The 22,447-nt window shown below is 52.8% G+C and overlaps 1 protein-coding gene across 1 annotated transcript in view; it reads right to left on the bottom strand.

Moving 5' to 3' along the window:
* Positions 1 to 22,447, bottom strand: part of LOC101654740 (teneurin-4) — a 278,141-nt gene that overhangs the window by 61,045 nt on the left and 194,649 nt on the right. The window contains exons 14-18 of the mRNA XM_045293084.1: positions 18,559 to 18,678; positions 12,146 to 12,407; positions 8,190 to 8,457; positions 5,965 to 6,108; positions 2,624 to 2,873 (exon numbers count right to left, since the gene is read on the bottom strand). Of these exons, the coding sequence (XP_045149019.1) occupies positions 2,624 to 2,873; positions 5,965 to 6,108; positions 8,190 to 8,457; positions 12,146 to 12,407; positions 18,559 to 18,678 (1,044 nt within the window). The remainder of the gene's footprint in view (positions 1 to 2,623; positions 2,874 to 5,964; positions 6,109 to 8,189; positions 8,458 to 12,145; positions 12,408 to 18,558; positions 18,679 to 22,447) is intronic.

Here is a 22,447-nt window from a genome sequence, read left to right as displayed (position 1 = left end):
GACCTCAGGGACCCCACATCATTCTCAAGACCAGGGGACCGCTCCAGGGCTATGCCGAGGTGTATGGTTTCAACTCTGTTTGTTTATCCATCCCTGTTTTCAACTATTACTTTAGGGCAGGGGTCCTCAAACTTTTTAAACAGGGGGCCAGTTTACTGAACAAATTCCTATGCACACTGCACATATCTTATTTTGAATTAAAAAAACAAATGGGCAAAAACACCCGGCGGCCGGATAAATGTCCTCAGTGGGCCGCATGTGGCCCACGGGCCGTAATTTGAGGACCCCTGCTTTAGGCTGTTGTGCCCGCAGACTACCGAACTAACCATCGTGAGATGCTATGGATTAAAGGAAGCCCAGGCTCTTGCCACCTACCTTTACCATAATCGGCTCCCTTTCCTGGCAACTGATTACCACCCCCATCAGTTCCCGCCAAGCAAGGCTCACTGTCCGTTTGGCACGGGCCCGGCTCACCATGCAGCATGCAGCGAGGCGGGGGAGAGGGGAACGTTCTCCCCTGGTTGGCTTACCTATGTCTGAAATCTTTATTTCTGACAGAAGACAGGAGAGCAGGGAATAGAAGAGAGAAAGAGGGGTTAGCAGCATTATTAGCAGTCTGAAAACCTGACAGCGATGGTCGGGCACAACACGATGATAAATCGAGACTTAGCAGCGATGATGCGGATAGGTTTTGTGTCGGACGGTCCTTGCCAGCGAGCTCCCGTACAACCAGCCCGTGGCACAGAAGGGGCCTGGTTGCGCCTGCACACGATGGCTGGCTGGGGGGGACAAGGACGAGGCTGACACCCCCCCCCTGCTTTCACTGGCTCTAACAGTGGGTCTTCTTCGGTACACAGACCGTCGACTAGAGACACATGCTCAGTGCTGTGTCTGCCTGCTGCACCCCCTCCAGAAGAGTTACTGAAACTTAGGCTGAGTCGGCTCACAATCACATACAGAATTAGAGATTTACTCTAATTGGGAGGGAGTAGGTGGCAAAGAAACAGGGCTGGGGCGCTGTGGGGGGGTGGTGGTGTTATTCATGAGGAAAGACATCAAAGTGATAAGACATCAGTACTTTGATTACTGTGATTTTCTTTCCGAGTTTCCCTCCTCACTGTTTCTCGGGTGCTCCCCGAACTCGGAAGCTGTGGACCCGGCGGCCTGGAGAGGGAAGGGACTAATCCAGAGTCCCAGAGCGTCTCTGACAGTGAGACTTCTGAGCCCCTCCTGAGCAGGGGATGGAGAGAGCCTACAGGCATCTGGCAGAAGCCCGTCCCCTCAAGGGGTCCCTCCACCTTTGACAGACGCCTCTATCCTACGAGACAGAGAATACTCCACGGGTGGCCTGGGCGCCGAGGAGCCTGGTAGCTGATTTCCTCGGACCTTTGATTCTTCTCATGGCCAGATCCCACTCTGGGGTTTGCGAGTGATGCTAACGCTGTGTCTGTGGGTGAATGCCCACTCTGTTTTTTTTAAGGACCATGAAGGCTGTTGGCAACCAGTTAGCATCACTCTCCTTTCAGATGGGTCCTGCAGGGTCTAGCGGGCGAGATTCCTTCAGCGGGCACTTAGCTCAGGGGCACAGCCTAGGAGGCACTCAACCAGAGTGGACGGCACAGGGCTAAGTGGGGCTTCTTTGTTGAGGCAGCTCTGTGGGCCTGGGTCTGTCATTTCTGAAGCGGAACCTGGGGTCGGTTTTTTTTTTAGTTCCCTGGGCTTGCTTTTCCTCATGTGTCAAAAGAAATAACTATGACCACGTCACCGAGCGGTTTCGCTTGGCAGACTGTAAGAGCCCAGCAAGGGCGAGTCTCCTTTCCCTCCTCCCTACGTTGGAGACAGTCCTTCCAGCTCAAGGACCTGCCGGGTGCTCACACGGACCCTGCTGAGAAGACCCCGTGGACCTCTGATCCCTAGGAAAGGGAGAGCAGGGTCTCTCTATTTCCAAAACACAGTTTTCTCTAGAAGCCAGGCTCTGCGACAGTGGCCTGGTTCTAGTGAGCCCTGGCTCAGGCAGGCAGAGAAGAAAGTCACCGTGGCAGGCCCTTCCCTGCGCTGCAGGCCGGGCTGTGCTGCAGGCTCTCAGGGCAGGCCGAGGGAAGAGATGTGACACAGCCGGCTCTGAGCACCCTCAGGTCCTTTTAGCCTGGGGACCCATCTCAGGAGGAAAGAACACACGGAACACATGTTGAGTAATGGCCAGATATGATAAAGCCTCTACTGACCGTGTCCACTGTGCTAGCTTCTGTCCTTAGGAAAAGACTCACATGACTAACGCAGATCATGTGAGGTGCCAGGAAACAAAAGGATGATTTGATGGCTTCCAAGAACTCGAATTCCCGGCTGCTAGCAGCTGTCCACATGCTCTGGGTGGCCAGGGCATATCCTTGTCCCAACCATGACTTTGTTTTCCTCCCAGTGCCCTGTGGGAAGCATGCCTGCTTCCCTGGAGCCCATGCTTCCGATTTGACCTCTGAACTGGGAAGTGAAAGGGCCCAGAGTCTGGCAGATGCGGCTCTGTTTTGCCCCATGTCTCTGGGCTCAGTGGGAAGTGCCAGTTGGGTCCTAAGGATGACAGGGGGGATGTTCGTAGGACCTGTGAGGAAGGGGGTCTCTTACATACCTCAACTCCAGGATGTTGGTGACGTTCCCAGAGGGGAAGATCCTGCGAATGTAGTTGAAATCCCCCACATAGAGGCTCCCGTCAGAGCCACAGGTGAGGGCCACAGGGGCCAGGAGCTTGTTGCCGTCGGCAAGGCCATTGCAGCTGGGGCAGGAGATGCTTCTCCGGCGCCCATTGCCCATGATGCTCCCAATGACAGGTGGCTGCTGGGACACAAACTGGTTCTCCCCGTTCCCTTTGTGCAGGATGCCTGGGAAAGCCAAAAGAACACAAGTGCTGATGGAGCAGCGAACTGCTGACCACAGGCCCACTGGATTTTGCTAGGTATGTGTGAGCTCTGCTTACCACCCCAGTCTCACCGCTCAAGGCTCTGCCCACCCCCAGGTGAGACCCAACATTTCCTCAATGGGTCATGCGATTTTATTGATGTCATTTTCACAACAGCTCTGTAGTAGAGGCACTAATATTATGTCTGTTTTAATAGGTGGGGAGCAGGGGGGTAAATGGGAATCCAGGTCCTTCACCAATAAGCTACTGTACTTCTCAGGCAAGCTGTGCATACCATGTACCTAGTCCACACCTCTCGATTTACCTGTTGGGCTGCTAACACAAGGTCAGCAGTTTGAACCTAGCAGCTGTTCCGTGGGGGAAAGATGAGGCTGTCTGTTCCTATAAAGCTTCGCAGTCTTGGAAACCCTCAGGGGCAGTTCTACTCTGTCCTCCAGGGTCAGAATTGACTCCGTGGCAATGGTTTGGTTTGGGAAATGTCTCTTTTAGAGCATGGATTCCTGATTGCACTCGGTGTTTTGAATCTGTCTTTAGGTGGAGGGCAGTTCAAGGGTGGAGAATTCCTTTCTGCATCCTCTGTGCCCGCGCAGAATCCGATGGCCTGAGGAGTTAGTGAGACACACCTCCAGAAACACATATGAAATTTACAGACTCTTCTCACCAACTACGGACAGTCAGTGGCCCAGCTGCTGACCCCATCCCTTAGCCTCAAACCGGTTTTGCTAAAATGGACTTATCTTGGATCTTGCTTTGGTCTCACTAACTGGTCTCATTGACCTTGGGCCTCAGTTTCCCCACCCACAAAATGAAGAGATTGATGTCAATGGCTTGTAAGCTTCTTCCCCTTTGAGGCTCCGATCATCTTTTTCTCTCCTGAATGATGGCCACTGCTTCCTAATTGTATTCCTGGTCCCTAACTTACCCGTCACTTTTTCTTTCTTTCTTTCTATACTGACATGGGGAGTGAGCGTTCAGTTTTACCTGATTCGTCTCCGGTGGTGGCCTTTAGTTTTGTCGAAGCTGTCCGTCGTTGACGAGCTGACATGAAAAACTCATTTTCATGCTGTCTTACCAATCATTTTTGTCCCCTTGAAAGTTTACGGATTTTAGGTTTGGGGGAATCCTTCCCTGGATCATCACAAATTTCTACTGTATTTTCTTCCACTACTCTTTTAAAAAAATAATTTTATTGGGGGCTCTTACAATTCTGGCTACAATCCACACATCAATTGTATCCGACATATTAGTACATATACACCCTTGGTCTTTTCTAGACATTTGCTTTCCATTGAGCCCTTGGGATCAGCTCCTCTTTTTCCCCCTCCCTCCCCCCAAGCCCTCATGGCCCCTTGATAGCTTGTAGATTATTAATTATTTACAAATCTCACACTGTCTTCCTTCCCCTCTGGCTTCTGATGTTCTCCCCCCCTGGATGGGGGTGTGTGGTTATGTACCATTCACTGCAATCGGTGCCTTCTTCCACTACTTTTAGTGTTATCTTTACATTTACATATTTAATCACACTTTACTTTACTTGTCTTGTAAAGTAGGGACTGGATTTTACTTTGCTTCCCACACCGAGACAATTTCTCAAGCCTATTTTCTAGAAAAACCTAACCATTCTGTACTGATGTGTGACGCTACCTCCATCGTATGCCCATCCAACATATGCCATATGTTCTTATAAACACACGGTGCGTGGCAGACACATACAGAGGCTTACTGAGATGCGTCCTAGTCTACTTTACCTGCTGGTGGAGTTACAGAGCATTAGGGCTGGGCTCACCACTGTCTGGAACAGACTGCCTTCCCCAGGCCTGCGTGCGGCTTCATAGGCAAAGGTGACTGTGTTCTGACCAATGACATATAAGTAGGAGTGGTGTGGGCAGCTTCTGGGATGTGTCCTTTCAATGAGAGGGTCTTGTCCATCCTCCTTTTCCTCCTCCTTTCTGGCTGGAAGATGCATGTAAGGGCAGGAACTGCAGCAGCCACCTTGGGCTGTGGAGTGGAGGCCAGAGCTCCTCCCAGTGGCGCAGGGAGATGAGGAAGGCGCGTCCGTCCGTAATGCTGCTGGGCTACCGCAGCCCACATCCTCTACCTCCAACCATAGGGTGGACCCAAGGGCCTTTGCGTACGGTTCTGTTATTTTGGCCTTTCTCACACTCATGCCGAGCCTGATGATCATTTCAGAAGTTAGTGTCTGAACTTGTATGCATCCTTGTGCCAGCAGCCCAGACCGAGAGACGTGGGGTTTCCCTAAGGTAACACAGTGTCCTTTATGTTGTTGTTCCTGGGTGGAGAGTGTCTTGGCCATTTCTAAGCCTTGATTCTATCATCAATGGTAGGTATGGCGTTCTTTCTCAGACGCGCTGACAGGAAGTCCTCTCCCTTTACACGTGAAGGGGGTAGTGAGCGTGACTTTGGCACCATGTGCATTTGTCCCATCCCAGGACGTGGTCAGAGGGAGTCACGTAAAATGAAAATCTGATTGGGCTCCTTGTGTGCTTGACATCTTCCCAGGCCTGCTCTGTGCCTCTCGATGAAGCAGAGAGTCTTACCCCTCTTTCTCCAAGGGTCAGCTGCCCAGGCCAATGGCTTTCACTTCTTTCTCCCGTTTCTCCCACCCTTTGCTCAAGCCACAATGAATTCCCTCTCCGATTCCTCTGCTCTTTGGCACATGCTATAACCTCGGCCTACAGTGTTCTCCTACAGGACACAGGGAGCTCGTCCCCGGACCTGTGTGAGCCTCAGGGGCTGCCTTTCCTGAGTCAGCCTCACCGACTGTGGAGTGAGGTGACTCTTTGCTGAGTGCACACAGCATCCGGGGCTCCCCTCTGTGAGGGCACTACCCATGCCACACCTTGGCCACCGTGCCCACATGTGTGGTCTAGGCAGCCCAGATGCCTAGCTAGCACAGTGACAGGCAGGCTGTGTGTGGACGTGTGTGGACTGACCCTTCTGACTGGCTGAGCACAAATCAGCCTTCATGATTTGAAGCATGCGCTCCTCTCTCCCCAGCCCCCCAGCCCCGGGAAGCCTCTGAGTCTGCTCACCACTTTGGATGTTGAGGGCATGGTGTTGGTCCAGGCTCCACCCGCCGAGCTTGGAAGCGTCGATCTCGTAGCCCTGCAGCACCGCGGTCCGTTTTTCCCACAGGATCAGATCCGGGCATGATTCATACTCGTAACCCACGGAGACTGGAGGGAAGGAAAGCGGCAGTATGCATCCGTGAGCACGGCCTTCTCTTCGGACTCGAGTCTTGGAGGCAAGGACACCCCTGCCCCCCCACCTGCTTGTCATGTGTGGAAGAGGGAAAAAGGGCATTGTTTTTCTTCGTAGCAATTAGACCTGGGTAAAATACTAACACAGAGTTCTAGCCTTAATATTATGTTTTTTGGGGGGTTGGGGTCGGTAGATTATATATTCTGAAAAATGTAAAAAGTAAAGTAGTAAAAAGTGTAAAAGGGCCCAGGTGAATTTGCTCTTGGGAAATAATCTTTAGCATGGAAACTATTTGATGCACAACATCCTCCTGCAGCATTATTGTTCCTGGCCGGTGTGGGGTGGGGGTGGTGGGGTGGGGAACTCGCAGCCATCCACAAGTTCAAGGGATGGGCGCGCTAAAGACAACTCCAGTGCAGCCCTGCCAAGAATGGGCATGATAGTTATGAAGATCTCGGGGTGTCAGGGCAAGAATTTAGGGCATGATTCTACGTTGAAGAGCCTGGGCATATAGCGTATTGGATCTGTGTGTTTAAAAAACTGTGTTAAAAAAAAAAGAAAGACTCAAATAGTAACAGGTGGTTGGTGATTTACTGGTGGTCTAGGAACACCAATGACTCTCCCCATCCCCCCACTGTTTTTCTGCCCATCGTTCGATATGCTATGAATGATTTAGTATTTAAATATTTCATTTAAAGGCCAGACCCTCTAAATAACTTATCAGGAATACAGAGAAAAGGAGCTCGGTTGAGGGCACTTTAGAACCTGGGCGTTAGTTTGCATTCTCCAAGTTGGGGAATCTCCTGACTCCGCTCTATTTTGGGAACCGAGGTCTCCTTTGAGGCCCAAGACTGGGCTGTGAGGAGACCCACCCAGGGACTGAACCTGCAGAGGCAGGCAAGCTAGTCCTTCGACGTCTCTTCTGTGCAGGCACTCAGCTCCAGGGAGGCACTAGGTTCCACGCTCAAGACAAGAATTCACAACTGGGCAGCCCCTTAAACAGCTTCTTCCTATGGGTCCTAAAGGACGGCTGACTGTCTATGGCAGGAGAGGGATGTGGCGAGGTGGTGTCCTTGTGACCGTCAGCTCCTTTACCCACCAGCGTGTTTCCTACATGGTCTCAGGACAGGGAGCCTCAGACCTTGACGTCTCACTGCTGCCACACTTCCTCTGAACACATTAGTGGACATGGGTGTACCCACTGCTTCTGAAGAGGTTATAAGGCTTCTCTCTCTTCCCTCTCCTCTCCTTACGCTCTCTCGCTCAGAGGCGATGGAGTGGTTTGGTCTATAGAGGACTGTGGGCACTGAGGAGATGGCACCATTGTTCCCAAGGGCCCTTGTTAGATAAAGCGAGGACACAAACCCAACAGGGAAGACCAGGCATAAACCCAGAGACTTGGGGGCACAGTGGTTACGTGTTGGGCTGCTAACTGCAAGGTCAGCAGTTTGAAACCACCAGCCATCCTGTGGGAGAAAGATAAGGTTCTCTATTCCTGTAGAGTTACGTCTCAGAACCCCCCTGGGACAAACCCTACTCTGTCCTACGGGGACGCCATGCGTTGGAATGATGTGATGGCAGTTTGTCTGGGACGTACAGCCAGCTGTTCCTCTCTAGCTGACTCTCCTTGGGAAGTCCCCTCACCTCTGCCAGCTTCCCCTTCTCCCACGGTTATAACACTTCCTGACTCACAGGGTCACCGTGAGAATTAACCGAGAGAATGTCCTGGGAGCTCAGGGGACACTCTTGCACTCCTCCCTCCCCTTTATCTCTCACTCTGCCTTTTCACAGACCGGGAAAGGGAAGGAACATGGAGCCGGGTTCAAGATGGGAAGAGGTTTTGCCAGGATGCTCCTCCTCGTCGCTGTGCTTGAAGAGTTAGGGCTGCGCCCAGACCAGCTCTGAACCTGCTCCAATCCTGGGGCTGAAAGAGTCCTCTCACACCTTGGTATTCCCAGGAAGAAATTGGGGTCGAGTCACCCCTGCCCTCTGCTCCCCAACCTCCCCCCAAACTGTCTTCAGGCTGGTGCTGAATCTTGAGGCTGGGGTCACTTACCAAAGGCTTCTGAGAGCCCGAACACCTTCTGGTTGTAGACATCTGTCTTGTCCCAGATGAAATAGTAGGACAGGTCCGGGGCTGCGGCAAACCACTTCCTGAAGAGGCGCCCCTCCACTGCCACCATGAGGTGGACCTTCATGAGGTTGAAGGGGATGGTAGGGTGGGTGAGGCTGATGCGCAGGACGGATTTGTAGCCAGGGGTCCGGCTGCTCAGGTAGCTCAGCCTCATCTTACAGCCAGGGATGACGATTTCCTCCCGCAGAGCCTAGAGAGTGCAGACAGGTCACAGCACAGGGTCAGCACCTGCTCTCTGGTGTTCAAGAAACAAAGGGAAGACGGGCAATTGGGAGAGAAGCAGTGCCTCTTGCCGAAGCAGAGGTGCCCATCTCAGGAAACGTCTGGAAAGAAAGTTTCTTCATGGGACCCCAAATTCCTGGACCAGCCCCCCATCAGCACCGGTCATGTCTTAGGTGCCCTGGTGGTACAGCAGTTCAGTGTTTGACGACTAACTGAAAGGTGAATGGTCAGAAAAAAGGCCTGACGCCATGTGCCCGAAAGAGTACAGCCAAGACAACGCTCTGAGGCGGTTCTGTGCGGTCACATGGTGTCATGAAGGGTCAAAATGGACGTGCTGGCGTCCGTCCGGTAGCAACCTCATTGTGTGCCAGACATTCTATCGATGTGAACTTACTTTGTCCTCCAGGAGGAAGGTGAGGAAGCGGAGCATGAAGGGAAAGGGGAGAGGAGGAGGGAGAGAAGGGAGTGGGGGAGGAGCACGTCTGGTGGAATTCTGGGTAATCCCTTCACCTTGCAGATCCTTAGCACCCTCCACTGTGCACAGCAGGGATGAACCGCTTGTTTTGTTACATAATTGAGAAAAATGCAAAAGGAAAAACCAAACCAAACTTGTTCCTGTTAAGTCAATGCTGATGCATAGCGACCCTGTCACTGTTGACGGGAGTAGAAAGCCCAGTCTTTCTCTCACGGAGCTGCTGGTGGTTTCGAACTGCCGACCATGAGGATCGCAGCCTAACCCATAACACTACCCACCGGGCTCCCTGGATAAGAAAAGGCAGGTGCTAAGTCTGGCATAAGGCAGCCTCTCAGTTATTCACTGCGTCATATAACCTGAGCGCTCTGACTCCTTGCGTCACTGGGAGGCCTGAGCGGTGCTGTCGGTGGATGTCTGACTTACAGTGACATCCACAGGGGATCAGGCAGAACTGCCCCGGAGGGTTTCCCAAGTTGTAACCCGCACAGGAGTGGTTTGCCAGGACTTGATCCCCTCCAGCTGCGGGTGGGTTCGAGCCACCCACCTTTTAGTTAGTAGTCAAGTCCTTAACCTTTGTGCCACCAGGAATCTCCATGAGGACTGAATAAGGTCGCATATGTAAAGCGCGTGGCGCCTGCTGGTGCTAGTGCAGCTGAGTTGGCTCTGATCCACAGTGACCCCAGGTACCAGAGAACGCAACACCGCCTCGTCTGTGTGCCATCCTCACGGTTGTTCTTATGTTTGGCCCCGTGTTTGGGTGCCAACATAATAGAGACGGAAAAATATCCCGTGGTGGTGGTGGTGGTGACAGTGCTGATGGGGTACGATGGAGAAGGGCCTTTCCACCCCACAAGACTATGGATATCTGTGTTTAAGCAAGAAGGATCGTTTCTCTCTCACAACTTTCCTGAAGCCCTTTCTCAGGTGGTGCGTCTTTGCAAGGCGAGCCTATGAGATGTTGACAGACAACCGCTTATGCAGAGTTGGGAGCACAGTCTGCCAGGGAGCTCGGTGGGGCTAGAGCTCCTCCACAGACAAGTGTCGGATTGGCTGCATGTTTCCATGAGCACCCGGCTGCAGGATCGGCTGAGACCAACGAATGGTAGCGGGAGAAGGCAGGCTTTATCTACCTGCTGCGATGGGCTTCTCCCTGAGATGGGAGTTCTAAGTCAACGCCAGGAGGCTCAGGCCCACAGCCCAAACAGGGCACTTTTATCAGCCGGAGGCTCTGGGTGCCCTTTCCAGCGAGGAATGTTGAGTCAATCGGAGGCTCCGGTGTCCTTGGAAGGGACAGTGATTGCTCTGCGCTGGCTTTCACAGAGGGGCTGGGCCTGGACACAGCAAGGCTTTTGCCCTCTGTCCATGTCACAGATGGGCATGCGTCATCCTCCCGGCTGCATCGCCATCTCCTACGAGGGTCTAGGGGTTGGGTTTACAGGAAGCAACCTCTCCAAGTGGCAGCTTACAAGTCCCTCTGGGCCCCTGGTGAAGCAAAGGCAGGGCCGACAGTGCCACCTGCACACGCTTGGGTTCACCTGGGGAAATGTACCCTTTTCAAGGTACAGCTCCCAGGACTTGCAAAGGCTAAGCAATGTGATGACTGGGTAGACCCAGGAGTTGGTTTTTATGCATGTCATGAATCGGGGAATAAGCGAGTCTCGTGTCCCAATGGTACTTGTAGCCACCCAGCCTGGGGAATACTGTCAAGGGGGTGGGACCTTCCACCTCATTTGCTCCACAGTCCCGGCTCCTGGGAAAAAAAACCCAAACCCGAACACCTAGCTGGGGGCTGAGTAACAAATCACTTGTCTCTGGCAAGCCCTGTCTCCACTGGCAACCAGTGCATAAGCATGGTCAGGTGGGCGGTGGCAACAGGAAGAAGCCCGCATCTCTGAACGGGAGCGAGGTTTCAGCCTGCGGGTCAACGAGAACTCCAAAACGGTTGTAGTTCATTCTCTCGGCTGTCGGCTGTCGTCAGGAGCAGCCCAACAGGGTAGGCACGAGAAACGTGTTTGCTTAGCCAGGCGTGAACTATACACACGGAGCTGTACACACTTCCCGCTCCACTGGCTCTGGCGGTCCATTCACATGCACATCGCCAGAGCTCTCATTAGGCCGGGCAATGCCCGGCCTTCTCCGCGGGCTTCTGCACTGACATCCCCCCTCCACGCTAGGCCTTCGCTTCTGCCATTACGAACAGGGTTGGGAATGGAGACAGGAATGCCGAGTGTGGCAGAGCTGTGTGAAGAGCAGAATCTCACTTGATTTCCATCAAGCTTAAGATACATCTTTCCCCATTATGTCTTCTTAATGATAATTAATAAGCAAGGAATGTGAGTACAGATTTGAGCCAGTGCAATTCTTAATTGGCAGGAAGGCAACATGTGTAAAAGAATCTTACTGTGTATGGGTTGGGATAACAGTTGTATGAGCCCCTAATAAAATGTTAAAAAAAAAAAAAAGAATCTCACTAACAATAGCTCTCATTTATTAAGCACTGACGAGGCATCCGGCATTGTAGTAAGTGCCCCGGCTCTATTTTTCTCACTGACTCCATCATGCTGCCCACTGTTTGGGACCCTCTGCTTTGTCCTCTTGATAGAACCTGGCACCGTGATGGCTTCATTTGTCTGATGTGTGTTGTTGCCACTGGTTGAGTTGATGCTGACTCGTGCCACCCTCCCACTCTGGGGGGCCAGAGCAGAGCTACTCGGTAGGGGTTCGCAAGGCTGGGACTCTTGGGGAGCAGACTGCCAAGCCAGAGGGTGCCTTGGGTGAGTGTGGCCCACTCATCTTTCAGTTTGCAGTCACATACTTGCTGCTATGCTCCACTCAGACTCTGGCAATCCATCCTTGTCACCCGAAGGGGTGAGGGAGACACCCGGAGGCCGGGGCAAGAAAAGGGGAAGTGAATTAGCTGGTAGAGTGGAGAAGGAGGCACTGGTTGCAGTCAGTGTGGGCCAGGCGGCTTCCTAGGGCGGGTAAGAGGGCGTGTAAGCCTTCACACCCTGATGCCAAGTTGGCTATGGCATTTGGCCACCAAGCCTTTGTGGTGAGGGGAGGGGGGCCTGACCCAGCCCCCGCAGAGGGGCTTTTTTCTCTTTCTCCCATCTCTGAGGTCAGAATCTTTCCCCAAACAGCCCTAGAAACGTGGAGAATGCAATGCAGACAAGCAGGGTACCTGAATTTCTGGGACAATGGGGCCTTTCTCCGCACAGGCACTGGCAAAGGACGTCAGTGGGGACGGAGCGACGACAGGGTTGGGGCGGGCGAAGCTGCTCAGGTCACAGCTGGGAATCTCATTCTCCTCGTGTCTCATGACGATGGTTTCCATGACAAAGAAGCGGTCCCACGGCAGCCACAGGGTGTGCTCCTGGGTGATGAAAGGCGCCCGCTCGAACCGCAGGATGATGGAGATGCCACCATTCGTGACCAAGTCAAAGCTGTTTGCGAGGGGAGGGGTGGGGGCAGAGGACCAGGGGGAGCAGAAAACAGAGGAGGGGGAAGGAGGAGAGAGCAACAGAGAAAAGAGAGAAGATTATACCCGAGGGGCTGAGGGCCTGTTGAGGCAGACTCTAAAACCGGAAAAGTTGAATGCAGTCACCAACAGTGACAGACAGTCCAGAAGGCACTTATTATTGGAAGAGCATTTGCCCTGGAGAATATGCTGACACAAATCCACACACGCTGCTACGGAGAGCCACTGGACAGCACCCAGGGCAGCAGAGACATCCTGGGCGATGGCGCTCCCAGTACTGTGGGCGTGTCACGATGTCAGGGCTCAGGCTGCGTGGAACCGTCAAAGGACTAGAAGGAGCGTTGCAGCGGGTGTGGGGAGCGTCCTGGAGCTCTGGCTCTGCCTGCGGCTGCTGCTTGATCTTGGGTGAGTGACCGAGCCCCGTGACGGCCCTCATTCTTTCCTTCTTTTTCTTCAATCTCTAAAATGCCCAGGTTCAACTGAATTCTAAAGTCACTGAGCGCCCACGACCCCATAGCCACTGTAACGCTGACTCACAAAGGCCTGTGGGAGTCTACCATCGCTCAGCACTTAGCCATGGCACAGTGAGAGCCACAGCCTGTTGGAAGTGAGGGGAGCACCAGAGGGCGGTGGGTCCCGCCCGAGCTGAGAGGCGATGACTGTGACAACAACACAGCCCCTGCTCCTCAGGCTCTGAGGATGGGGGGGTGGGGGTGGGGTGTCTTTGGAACAGCACCGGGTGGCCCTACTCCCACTTCCGTCTGCGGCTGGGGTCTCAGTCCCATGTCATCCTTGGTAACACACTCTTGGGTCTGTTTTGTAAAAGTGAATTTCAGCCCATCAGAGATTAGACACACAGTCCTCTTTGCTTTGCTCTAAAATCCCTTCTGCCCAAATAGGGCCCAGCCAGCAAGGTGACAGCAGCACTGTGTTGTGTTCCCGTACCCTATCCTATCACCTGCAGACAAGCCCAATAAGACCCTTGTTCATCCAAACTTTGGGCTCTCCGAGGAAGCTAAGTCCTAGTTTAAACCGCCCGGTTTTCTAGCACTGCCCAGCCCCACAGGGAGCCGCATCCGCTTGCTCTCCGGTTGCCTGCTCAGAGACCACAGCAGCTCCAGTGCCAGACAGAGGCAAGGACGCCCAGGTGGAGACCAAAGCCGGCAGGCCAGGTCCGATAGAATGCGCGCCTGCTACCCAGGACCTGGTCGCTACAAGATCTTAGACCAGACTTTTGTGTCCTCTCGCCTCACCCCTCTGAAAAAAAGAAAAAAAAAAAAATGCCAAACTGGAAAGTTTAAAGTCAAGAAAGAGGCAAAGCGTTGGGAGCATCTTTAGCAGTCATCTGATCTGCTCCCTGTGTCGTCTCCTCTGCAGACTCACCAAGCAGCCATTCGCTTCCAACTTCCACAGCTCCTGTGGGGAGGCGCTGGCCCTAAGAATGACCTTCTCTGAGAAAAAAGGTTAACTCCGAAGGTTGGACAACTGGGTTTTGGACTTGCGCCCCTCTTCTTAGATTCCTTTATTCCCAGGACCTAGGGGTCACACTGGTCTGTTCCCGCTGACCTTTGACAGTCCTTCAGGACAGAGAAACAGTGATCCTGTGCCTCTGTCACCCCCTGGGTGAGGCATCTCTTTGGCAACAATCCTTTTAGTCGCTATCCTACCTTTAGCGTGCATTTTCAAGAAGGGGCTCTCTACCCCTGTAAACAGTTACAGTCTTGGAAACTCACAGGGGTAGTTCCACCCGGCCCTATACAGTCACTGTGAGTCGGCATCAGCTCGATGACAGTGAGTTTGGGCTTGTTTAGGTCCTCAGTGTGCTTTTCTGGACGGAGGTCTCCTCCTACCAAGCTTGACAACCCATCGGCTACGTCCACGGGGAAGGAGCACACCAGCCTGTGTGAGTGAAGGTTTCTAAATGATAAAATCCAAGATCGGAGGAGGGAACTGTATTAGAGCTTAAATGCTGAGTACTCGGGCATGCCTGCCAGTGCAAGCTCAAAATCCATTTGTAGAGCCCCGCACAGATCATGCCTCTATCGAGCTGCCCAGACCACTGCCCAGGGAAGTGGGTCCTCTTGCTCTCTGACAGCATTGAAAAGTGGATCACTGCCGATATAGTAACACTGAGAACATTATTCTTTGTTTTCTCTTATGACCCACTTTTAATTGCTTATTTTCTACTCTGCTTTTTCTTGGATTGACATTTTTCTGTGTTTTATTTTGTTGGAGTTGGGGTTTGGGGTGTGATTTCCTTTCTATTAAATCTAGGCTAGGTAATCATAGAGACAACAAGTAGACTAATAGCTCTTTAGGGTTATGGCTGGAGAGGATGGGGGAAATGGGCAGCTAATAATAACAGGTACAAGAATGAGGAAAATGTGCGAAAATTGAGTGCGGTGTGATTTCACAACTCTTTTTTAATACAATTAAACCATTGACTTTCATGATATGTGAATTACATGCCTTTACAACTGTTACACACACACACACACATACACACACACACACACACACACACACACCAAACTTGGACAACCCAAATTTCACCTCCTCCTCAGCAAGCTTACCCAGCTCAGAACCTAGGTCCTTCTCCAGGGTTCCCACGACACCACGCACTCCCTCTCATAGCCCACGTCACCTTCCACTGTCATGGTTCCTTTAGCTCTCCCACCTGCGGAGATGGTCTGACGCCTCTCAGATTTCCCAGAACCTAGCCCCGTGGTTGAAGGTTAAAGTTCGGAGAAGGCATGCAAGAGGGACAGTGCTGGCGTCTTCTAGGGTGACTGTCCGCCACACCCTCTAAAACCCTTCTTCTTTGGGCTGCAAGTCCACCCAGTGTTCGCTTGCTCTGTTCGTTTTTGGAATCTCGGTGCAGGCCCCGCCTTTATGCCCGATCGAATCCACCGAATCCAATGGTTAGACCCATTGCTCCAGCTGGCTTCTCCCTCCTCCAGAAACACTGCAAGGATTTGGAACTGAACTTTCCCGTCTTGGAACCAAATCCTGTTCTGGCATGACGGCACACCCAGACTCAGGTTCCCAAGCTCCAGAGCCCAACTCTTCTCCCCAGCCCTTGGCCCCTCACTCCGGCCTTTCTGAGCCTGGGCTTCGGCAGGGGTGCTGTGCCAGGTGGAGGGACACCAGGGGGATGGTTTATCTTGAACAAGACTTTAGGGTTGGCCTGCCAGGAGGCCATCTAGGGTTTGTGGGGAAGCACCCAGGGAACAACTTTTCTGCCACAGAACGGAATGGCATCAGTGCTCCGGCAGGTTTTGTTGTTTTTGACAGAACATTTGATAGAGCTGTCACAGAGCGTTTGGGCCTACTTGACAAGCCCCCTTGATGTGGAGCTGCATGGGGGAGGGAGGGCTCACACATGGAGCCAGGCTCAAGGCCCTCAGCAAGCTGGGGGCAGCTGGCCTTGCCAAGAACGGAGATTCAATGGGCTGGGGCCAGGTCTGCTCATGCAGAGGGGAACGCGAGCTGTGGATATGGATGGTGACTCTGACTCAAAGGGGAGGCCAGGGCTCAGATGATGATGCTCCCAAAGCTGAGGGCCACCTGAGCACGCTTCTCGCTCCATGGGGGGCGGCGGCTGCACTTCGCGTCTCGGAACGTCCACTTCCTCATTTGGAAAACGATATGGGTGATTCCAGTCATTTGGCACGGTTATTAATCAGATAGATGGGATAATGAACAGACAAAGTACCAGGCCCCACAAATCCCCCGAGCAGCATGCTCTGTCTAATCCCAGTGTTGATGCAACGAGCCTGAACAGCATCTCTTGTCTGCTGTTCTTTTAATTTTTCTTCATGATGTCTCTTTCCAGCTTTTAAACGATCTCTTTGGCACAATTCTCTGCAACTGTATGCTGTTTATGAGCCTGTTAAGGCTTGAGGACTGGCATTCAGCAAGGGGGTTGTGTGTGTGTGTGTGTGTGTGTGTCTGTGGATGGGGGTAGGCAGACGGGATCCTGGGTCAGGGTAATGGAAAGGGAGGAATATAGTTCCTATATTTATAAACCTGCTGCCAATCCTGGGATCTCCCAAACTCACTGCCACAGAGTTGATGTCAACTCATAGCAACCCTATGGGACAAGGCAGACCTGCCCCTGTGGGTTTCCACGACTGGAACTCTTTATGGGAGTAGAAAGCTCCTTGTTCTCCTGAGGACCTGAGGTGGTTTTTAATTGCTGACCTTGTGGTGGACAGCCCAGCTCTCAACCACTATAACACCAGGCCCCTGTGATCTCCAGCCTATACTCATCGCCCTACAATTTCTCCTGGGGTGTGAAGTGCGGAGAACAACAACAACACAGCAGCAGCAACAACAAATCAGCCAGGAATGATGGGGAGGGAAGTGGACACGGTGCCGTTCAACTCTAACAAAGAGGGATTTTCAGACACCAAGAGACCAAGCCTTGCCTTTCTCGTGCATTGAGCTCTGCCTCGTTGGAAAGGGCGTGGAACCTCATCAGGAGTTCCGAAACTCAAGCACCAGCGGGTTGCAGTTGTAGCCACTCTGACTTCAGTTAGGAAGCAGGGGGAGGAGGCATGGCTGATACACACTTCCTAGGATTCCGCGGCTCTTACGGAACAGCAGAAATTACAAGGTGGGGGTGGGGGAACCATCACAGCCGATTTTCTCAGGGACACCAAAGTTTCGCCAGACTCTGGTGTGCCTTATGGATGCCCCCTAACCAAGCCGAGGAGGGCACGGGGACTACCAGTTTGCGGATTCACAGGAGCCACTGGGAAGTTGGATAGCAAAAAAAAAAAAAGGGTGGTGGTGATGTCTGTTTTCTGATGATGGTTTTGTAGCAGGTAGTACTGTTGTCAGCATGCCGCTGCCTGGGAGGCTCACATCTGCTACTTCCCGGACAGCAACGCAGCATGACCATGGCCGTCCCTTCACGCTGCAGCCAGGGGCTTCCTGGGACGGACAGGGTCTGGGGGTGTGCAGGGCAGGGAGCTGCGGACTGGCCGTGCCAGCTCACCCCCGAGGACTGGCCACCAGCCTCTTCTGACTGGGCCCTTCCCCGTTGAAATGAAACGGGAGGAGGGGAGGAGAGAGGGTGCCCCAAGCCAAACATGCCAGCCCTGTCTGAGAGGCACACGTGTCTACAAACAGCCGCGCCTCTACTTCATTATCACCTCGGCCCGGCCGGGCTCACATCCGATATTGGATTAAAGAGGTGCTAAAATCAATCATCCTGAAGCATCATTTCCAGCACGGAGTGAAAATCAACCTTCTGGGCCCACACTTAGCCAGATGGACCGCCACCACCTGGTTTTATTAAAAGCTGAGGGCGTGTCACCACTCGCCGCTGAAATATTCTACTGTCTCTGCCCCCTTGCTCCAAAACGCTCTCATTGCCTGTCCTGCAACCACCGCCAGCTTCTCATCACGGAGCAATTTGTCACTGTCTTTGTAATCAACAGCTAATACTTAGTGTGTACTTACCATGCGGCGGACCCTAGAAAGAACCAGTGGGGAGCAGGCACTGACAGCTCCTAAGCACCTACTAGGTGAAAGTACATCCCCATCCATCCACTCAGCTCATTCTCACCCCCAGTTGCAAGAAAGAGCATCTTCGGGCCCTTGAGCAGATGAGTGACGTGAAGCTTAGGCAGGGGAGGAGACTTGTTCAAGGGCCACTGAACTAGCAACGATGAGAGCTGGGCTGCGCTAGCCACCAGGCTCCTTCCCATTGGTAGTTCTCAGAGGAAGGGAAACACCAGAGTTCTGCCATCCTCTAACAGTAGGCTGACAGTCATTTTCACAGGCCAAGTGGGTGCAGGACGGAAGACACACAGTGGGGGTGGTTAAGATGTCTGGAACAGTCATGGTCTCTAGAAGGTAGTCCTTATGCCATCAGCGGTGATGTAGGACAATAGGACCCTGTGGGTCCTCCGAGAACCAAATGGGACAGAAACAAAACAAAACAGCCCAAGGGGATTGAAGCCAGAGTCAGACGGGTCCCGCAGAGCTGGCCATCCGGTCCTCTGAATCCACCGCCGCCCCCTGTCCCATATCACTCCTCCAGCAGCAAGGCCAGCAGAGGATGGAGGCCAGGATAGCGGCCTCTTGCTCCACACAAGGTCTCCTACCTGCCATCCTGCCGACTGATGGTGTACCCAAAGAGAGGGCGACTGACGAAACTGATGTTCACACCCACCAGCGGGGTCCCATCCGATGTCATTACTTGACCACGAATGACGCACGCGTGCCTGCGGGGAGAGAGGAGGGAATAATGTGATCACCAGAGGACAGAAGGCAGCTCAGACAGACACATCTCGGGTCCAGGGCCTTATCACGTTCACTCAAGATAAGCAATGACTTTTTTCCCCCCTTTGACTGTATTGCCTTACATTAAGACATCCCTGCTCCCTCCAGAGAACTTGTTAGGAGATGTGTCCTGTCATAGGCAGATAAAGCTGACCCAGCTGGGCAGTGGAGTGTGGTGAGGAAGGTGAATTTTAGAGTCAGGTGACTGGGGTGCAAATCCCAGTTCTGTCACGTCCTAGCTCCCTGAGCACGTGTTCCTTTGGGTCTAGAAGCAGCTCCACAAAGTGCCACAGTGCTGTCATCAGTCACCCACAGTTTCCATGGCAGTGCATAGTCAAGAAAGGAACAGGCGCAGAGTACTCCTCCTGCTGGCATTAGAGAAGGAGAAGGGCAGGAGAGTGTGACCGCTCCCCAGAGCCCCTCAGACGGAACTTGCCCTTTGGCTTTTACCCTCTATTCCTGAAAACAAACCACCGGTTTCCCCCAGACTCGCCTTGGAGACCAAGGCTGAGGTTTGCTTTCTTCCCTCCGGTTTGTGGAATATGCCTAACAAGCAGTCTGTTATTGTTTTCTTGTTCAAGGTCAATCCGGCAGATACGTAGGGACACTTAGAGATCAACTGAGCGTTCGCAGACAAACCCTTTTCAGCGGTGGCATTTCATGAGGCCTGTAAGATGGGCATGTTATCAGGAAGGATCAGTCCCTGGAGAAGGACATCAGGCTTGGCGAAGCCGCAGGTCAGTAAAAAAAAGAGGAAGATGCTCACCGAGATGGAGTGACACAGTGGCTAAGACAACGGCCCAGACACAGAACGACTGTGAGGTGGCTGGGGGGTGGGGCGCGATTACTCAGAGCCGACTTGACTGCATGGAAGCCGGAGCAGCAGCAGCAGGAGGAGGAGTAAGACAAAACAAGATCTGTTCGGGGTGAAGAAAGGTGGGGACTCCTTCTCCCTCCATGGTGCCTCAAGTGACAACAGTGCGGAATGTCAATCTTTGGAGTCTGGAGATCTGGGAAATCTCTGAATCAGCAGAGCCCTCTCGCTTTCCCGAGAGGATGCTGCAGTCCGGAGAGGCTAGGTTATCTGCCTGGCCACCCATGGCGCCCTCAGCCCTTGAACGGCGGCTCTCAATGAGTCATCTGTCACAGCAGCCAATGGACAGGTAGAAGCTCACGGGAGTAAAAGTCCTAAGGGACTGGGACACCAGGGCGAAACTGCTCATTGACAGATCTCAAGGGAAATAGACGGTCTGCTGTCTGTTAGCTTTCTCCATCAACCTAGGGAAGAGCTACCTCAGATAAGCTCATGGGCTTTCGTGAAAAGAAGGAGCTGTAACTCTGTCCCAGCTTCACGAGGGTCTCCCATCTCTCCCTTCCGGGAGTGATAAACTTTTCTCTGTTTGACGAGAAAAGCAATTAACACCAGGCTTGTAAGCAGCTGGCCCGCTAGTGTCAGCTTGTCCTTCCAGAAGGCAAGAACTACCCACAATGCACCAAGCTCATCGCCCCCTCCCCACCTCACCTCACTCCATACAATCCGGTTAATGCTAATTCAGTCAGTGGTTTCCTTCCGAGGCCCTTGGTCTAAATGCAATTACATAGCAAACAAGTTAAGCGGGCGCAGCTCAGCGAAGACCCTCAGTCCTGCTCTGAAGGTCTCCCAATATATTTATGTGAAATGATCTCTCTGCTAATGGGAAAGATTTATTCCAGCAATTGTATTCAGATGGTACAGAGAGATGCTTTCTTTAATGGAAGAAAATTGAATTTCTTATTGCTGGAACTTTGTCCTTCTAGAGAATTACTAACAGATCCCACCCTCTGGGCGCTGGCTCCCCTCCAGCCTTCCCCCGACACACGTGCCTTCAGAGGCTGCCTGGAAGACCACCAGCTCCCTGAGGACGAGCCCCTGTGGGGGCTGCCCTGGCTGCTGCCCTCCACGTACATGTACACGTGGGGTCGCCTCCTCTGATTTACTGCTATGTGGGGGTTTCCTGATCATTGGAAAACACTAAATCAGGGCTGCGTGGCCTCTCCCTCAGCAAGCCAGAACAGCTGTAAATTTAGCCCCCTCCCTGGTTGCTGGAGATGCTGGGGCAGATTAAGCTGACTCCCTGTGCCCCCGCAGGCCAGGAGGCCTCTTGCCAAAATAGGCATTTGGCTCGGGGAACAAATCCTTCCATCCTCCTCTGTCTCCAGTTGCCAGGAAAGCCCAGTTACACACACACACACACACACACACACACGGCCAGCAGCAGTGGCGTGCTGGTGGCTGTGTAAGCGCTGGCTTAGAGAGAAAAGACGGGCCGCCTTCATCTGTGGTGGCGGTGGTGTAAGCTGCCATCTTGCCGGTCCCGATACACAGTGACCCTCAGCACGACCCTGCCAGGTCCCGTCCGTCCGTCCTCACAACTGTTCTCAGGGTTGAGCCCACCGCTGAGGCCACCGTGTCAATCCCGCAGGCCTTCGCCTGTCATGTTTTCCCATTTCTGTGGTGAGGGTGGCCCCGGGCCGGGAGCGTGTGTAGGGCTGAGGTGCACGGATTCGCTGAGTTGGAACCAACTTGGCGCCCCTTAGTAGCAACCACAATGACGTGATTGTGTATTTCCACCGTGAAGATACAATACACCCTAAACCAGCGGTTCTCAACCTGTGGGTCGCAACCCCTTTGGGGGGGGGGTGAATGACCCTTTCACAGGGGTTTCCTGATTCATAACAGAAGCAAAATTACAGTTATGAAGTAGAAACGAAAATAATGTTAATGGTTGGGGGGTCACCACGACACGAGGAACTGTATTAAAGGGTGATGGCATTAGGAAGGTTGAGAACCACTGCCCTTGAGTTGAATTCTGACTCAGAGAGCCTATTCCAGGGCAGAATAGATCCCTGGAGGTGTAGTGGGTTATGTGTTAAAGTCCGTAGTTTGAAACCACTGGTCTCCTGTAAAGAATTCCAGTCTCAGAAACTCACAGGGACAGTTCTACCCTGTCTTATAGGGTCACTGTGAGTTGGCATCAAGTCATTGGCAGTGAGAGATGAGTTTTGGATCACCGTTGCTTAAAGAATGTGAATTTTTTCCTGTAATTTAATTTTTAATAAGGATCATGTCTAACAACCAGCTTGGAAGATTCCTGAACACTGACATAGTCAGTTCTGATGAGCTTGCATGAGCCAGCTTCTGCATCTCCCTGGATCAAGGGGTCCAAATTAGGGACCAAGCACTTGCTCAGTGTCGAGGACATGGTAAAGGCATGACTGCGATTTGTGACAACCCATCACGGAAGACTGCCTCGGGGAGAAGCCACTACAATGGGGGAACAAACCACTGTGACCGACTTGGCTCTCAGCTGGCTCACACCGCCTTCTCCCCACGAGTCCTATGTCTGAGTGTTTGTTTTCCGGGCACTGTGCTGGTTTCTTCTCAGCCACAGGGTCTCATCTACGCTGCTGTCACCGCAGCAATGTGGTCACCAGTGCCTCCTGCCAAATTAGCCGCCTCTCCTCTGGGATTCCTTACACCTTAGGAGCACCTCTCTAGGGCGGAGGCCATATATTGCTCCCAGGCAGCCCTAGTGGTGTAGCTGGCTAGGCACTGAGCTGCTCATCACAAGGTCTGTGGTTCAAATCCACAGGCTTCCAAGTCTTTCCTCTTTGATGGTGTTGGATACCTGCAGTCACAAAGGAAAAACTTGACTTGAATTCAGTGAACTT

This window comes from Echinops telfairi, unplaced genomic scaffold (assembly GCF_000313985.2).
Source record: "Echinops telfairi isolate 266 unplaced genomic scaffold, ASM31398v2 ScPeMD7_1713;HRSCAF=2227, whole genome shotgun sequence".
Taxonomy (NCBI): domain Eukaryota; kingdom Metazoa; phylum Chordata; class Mammalia; order Afrosoricida; family Tenrecidae; genus Echinops; species Echinops telfairi.
The sequence above is the reverse complement of the archived record's forward strand: the minus strand, read 5'-3'. Positions and strand labels throughout refer to the sequence as shown.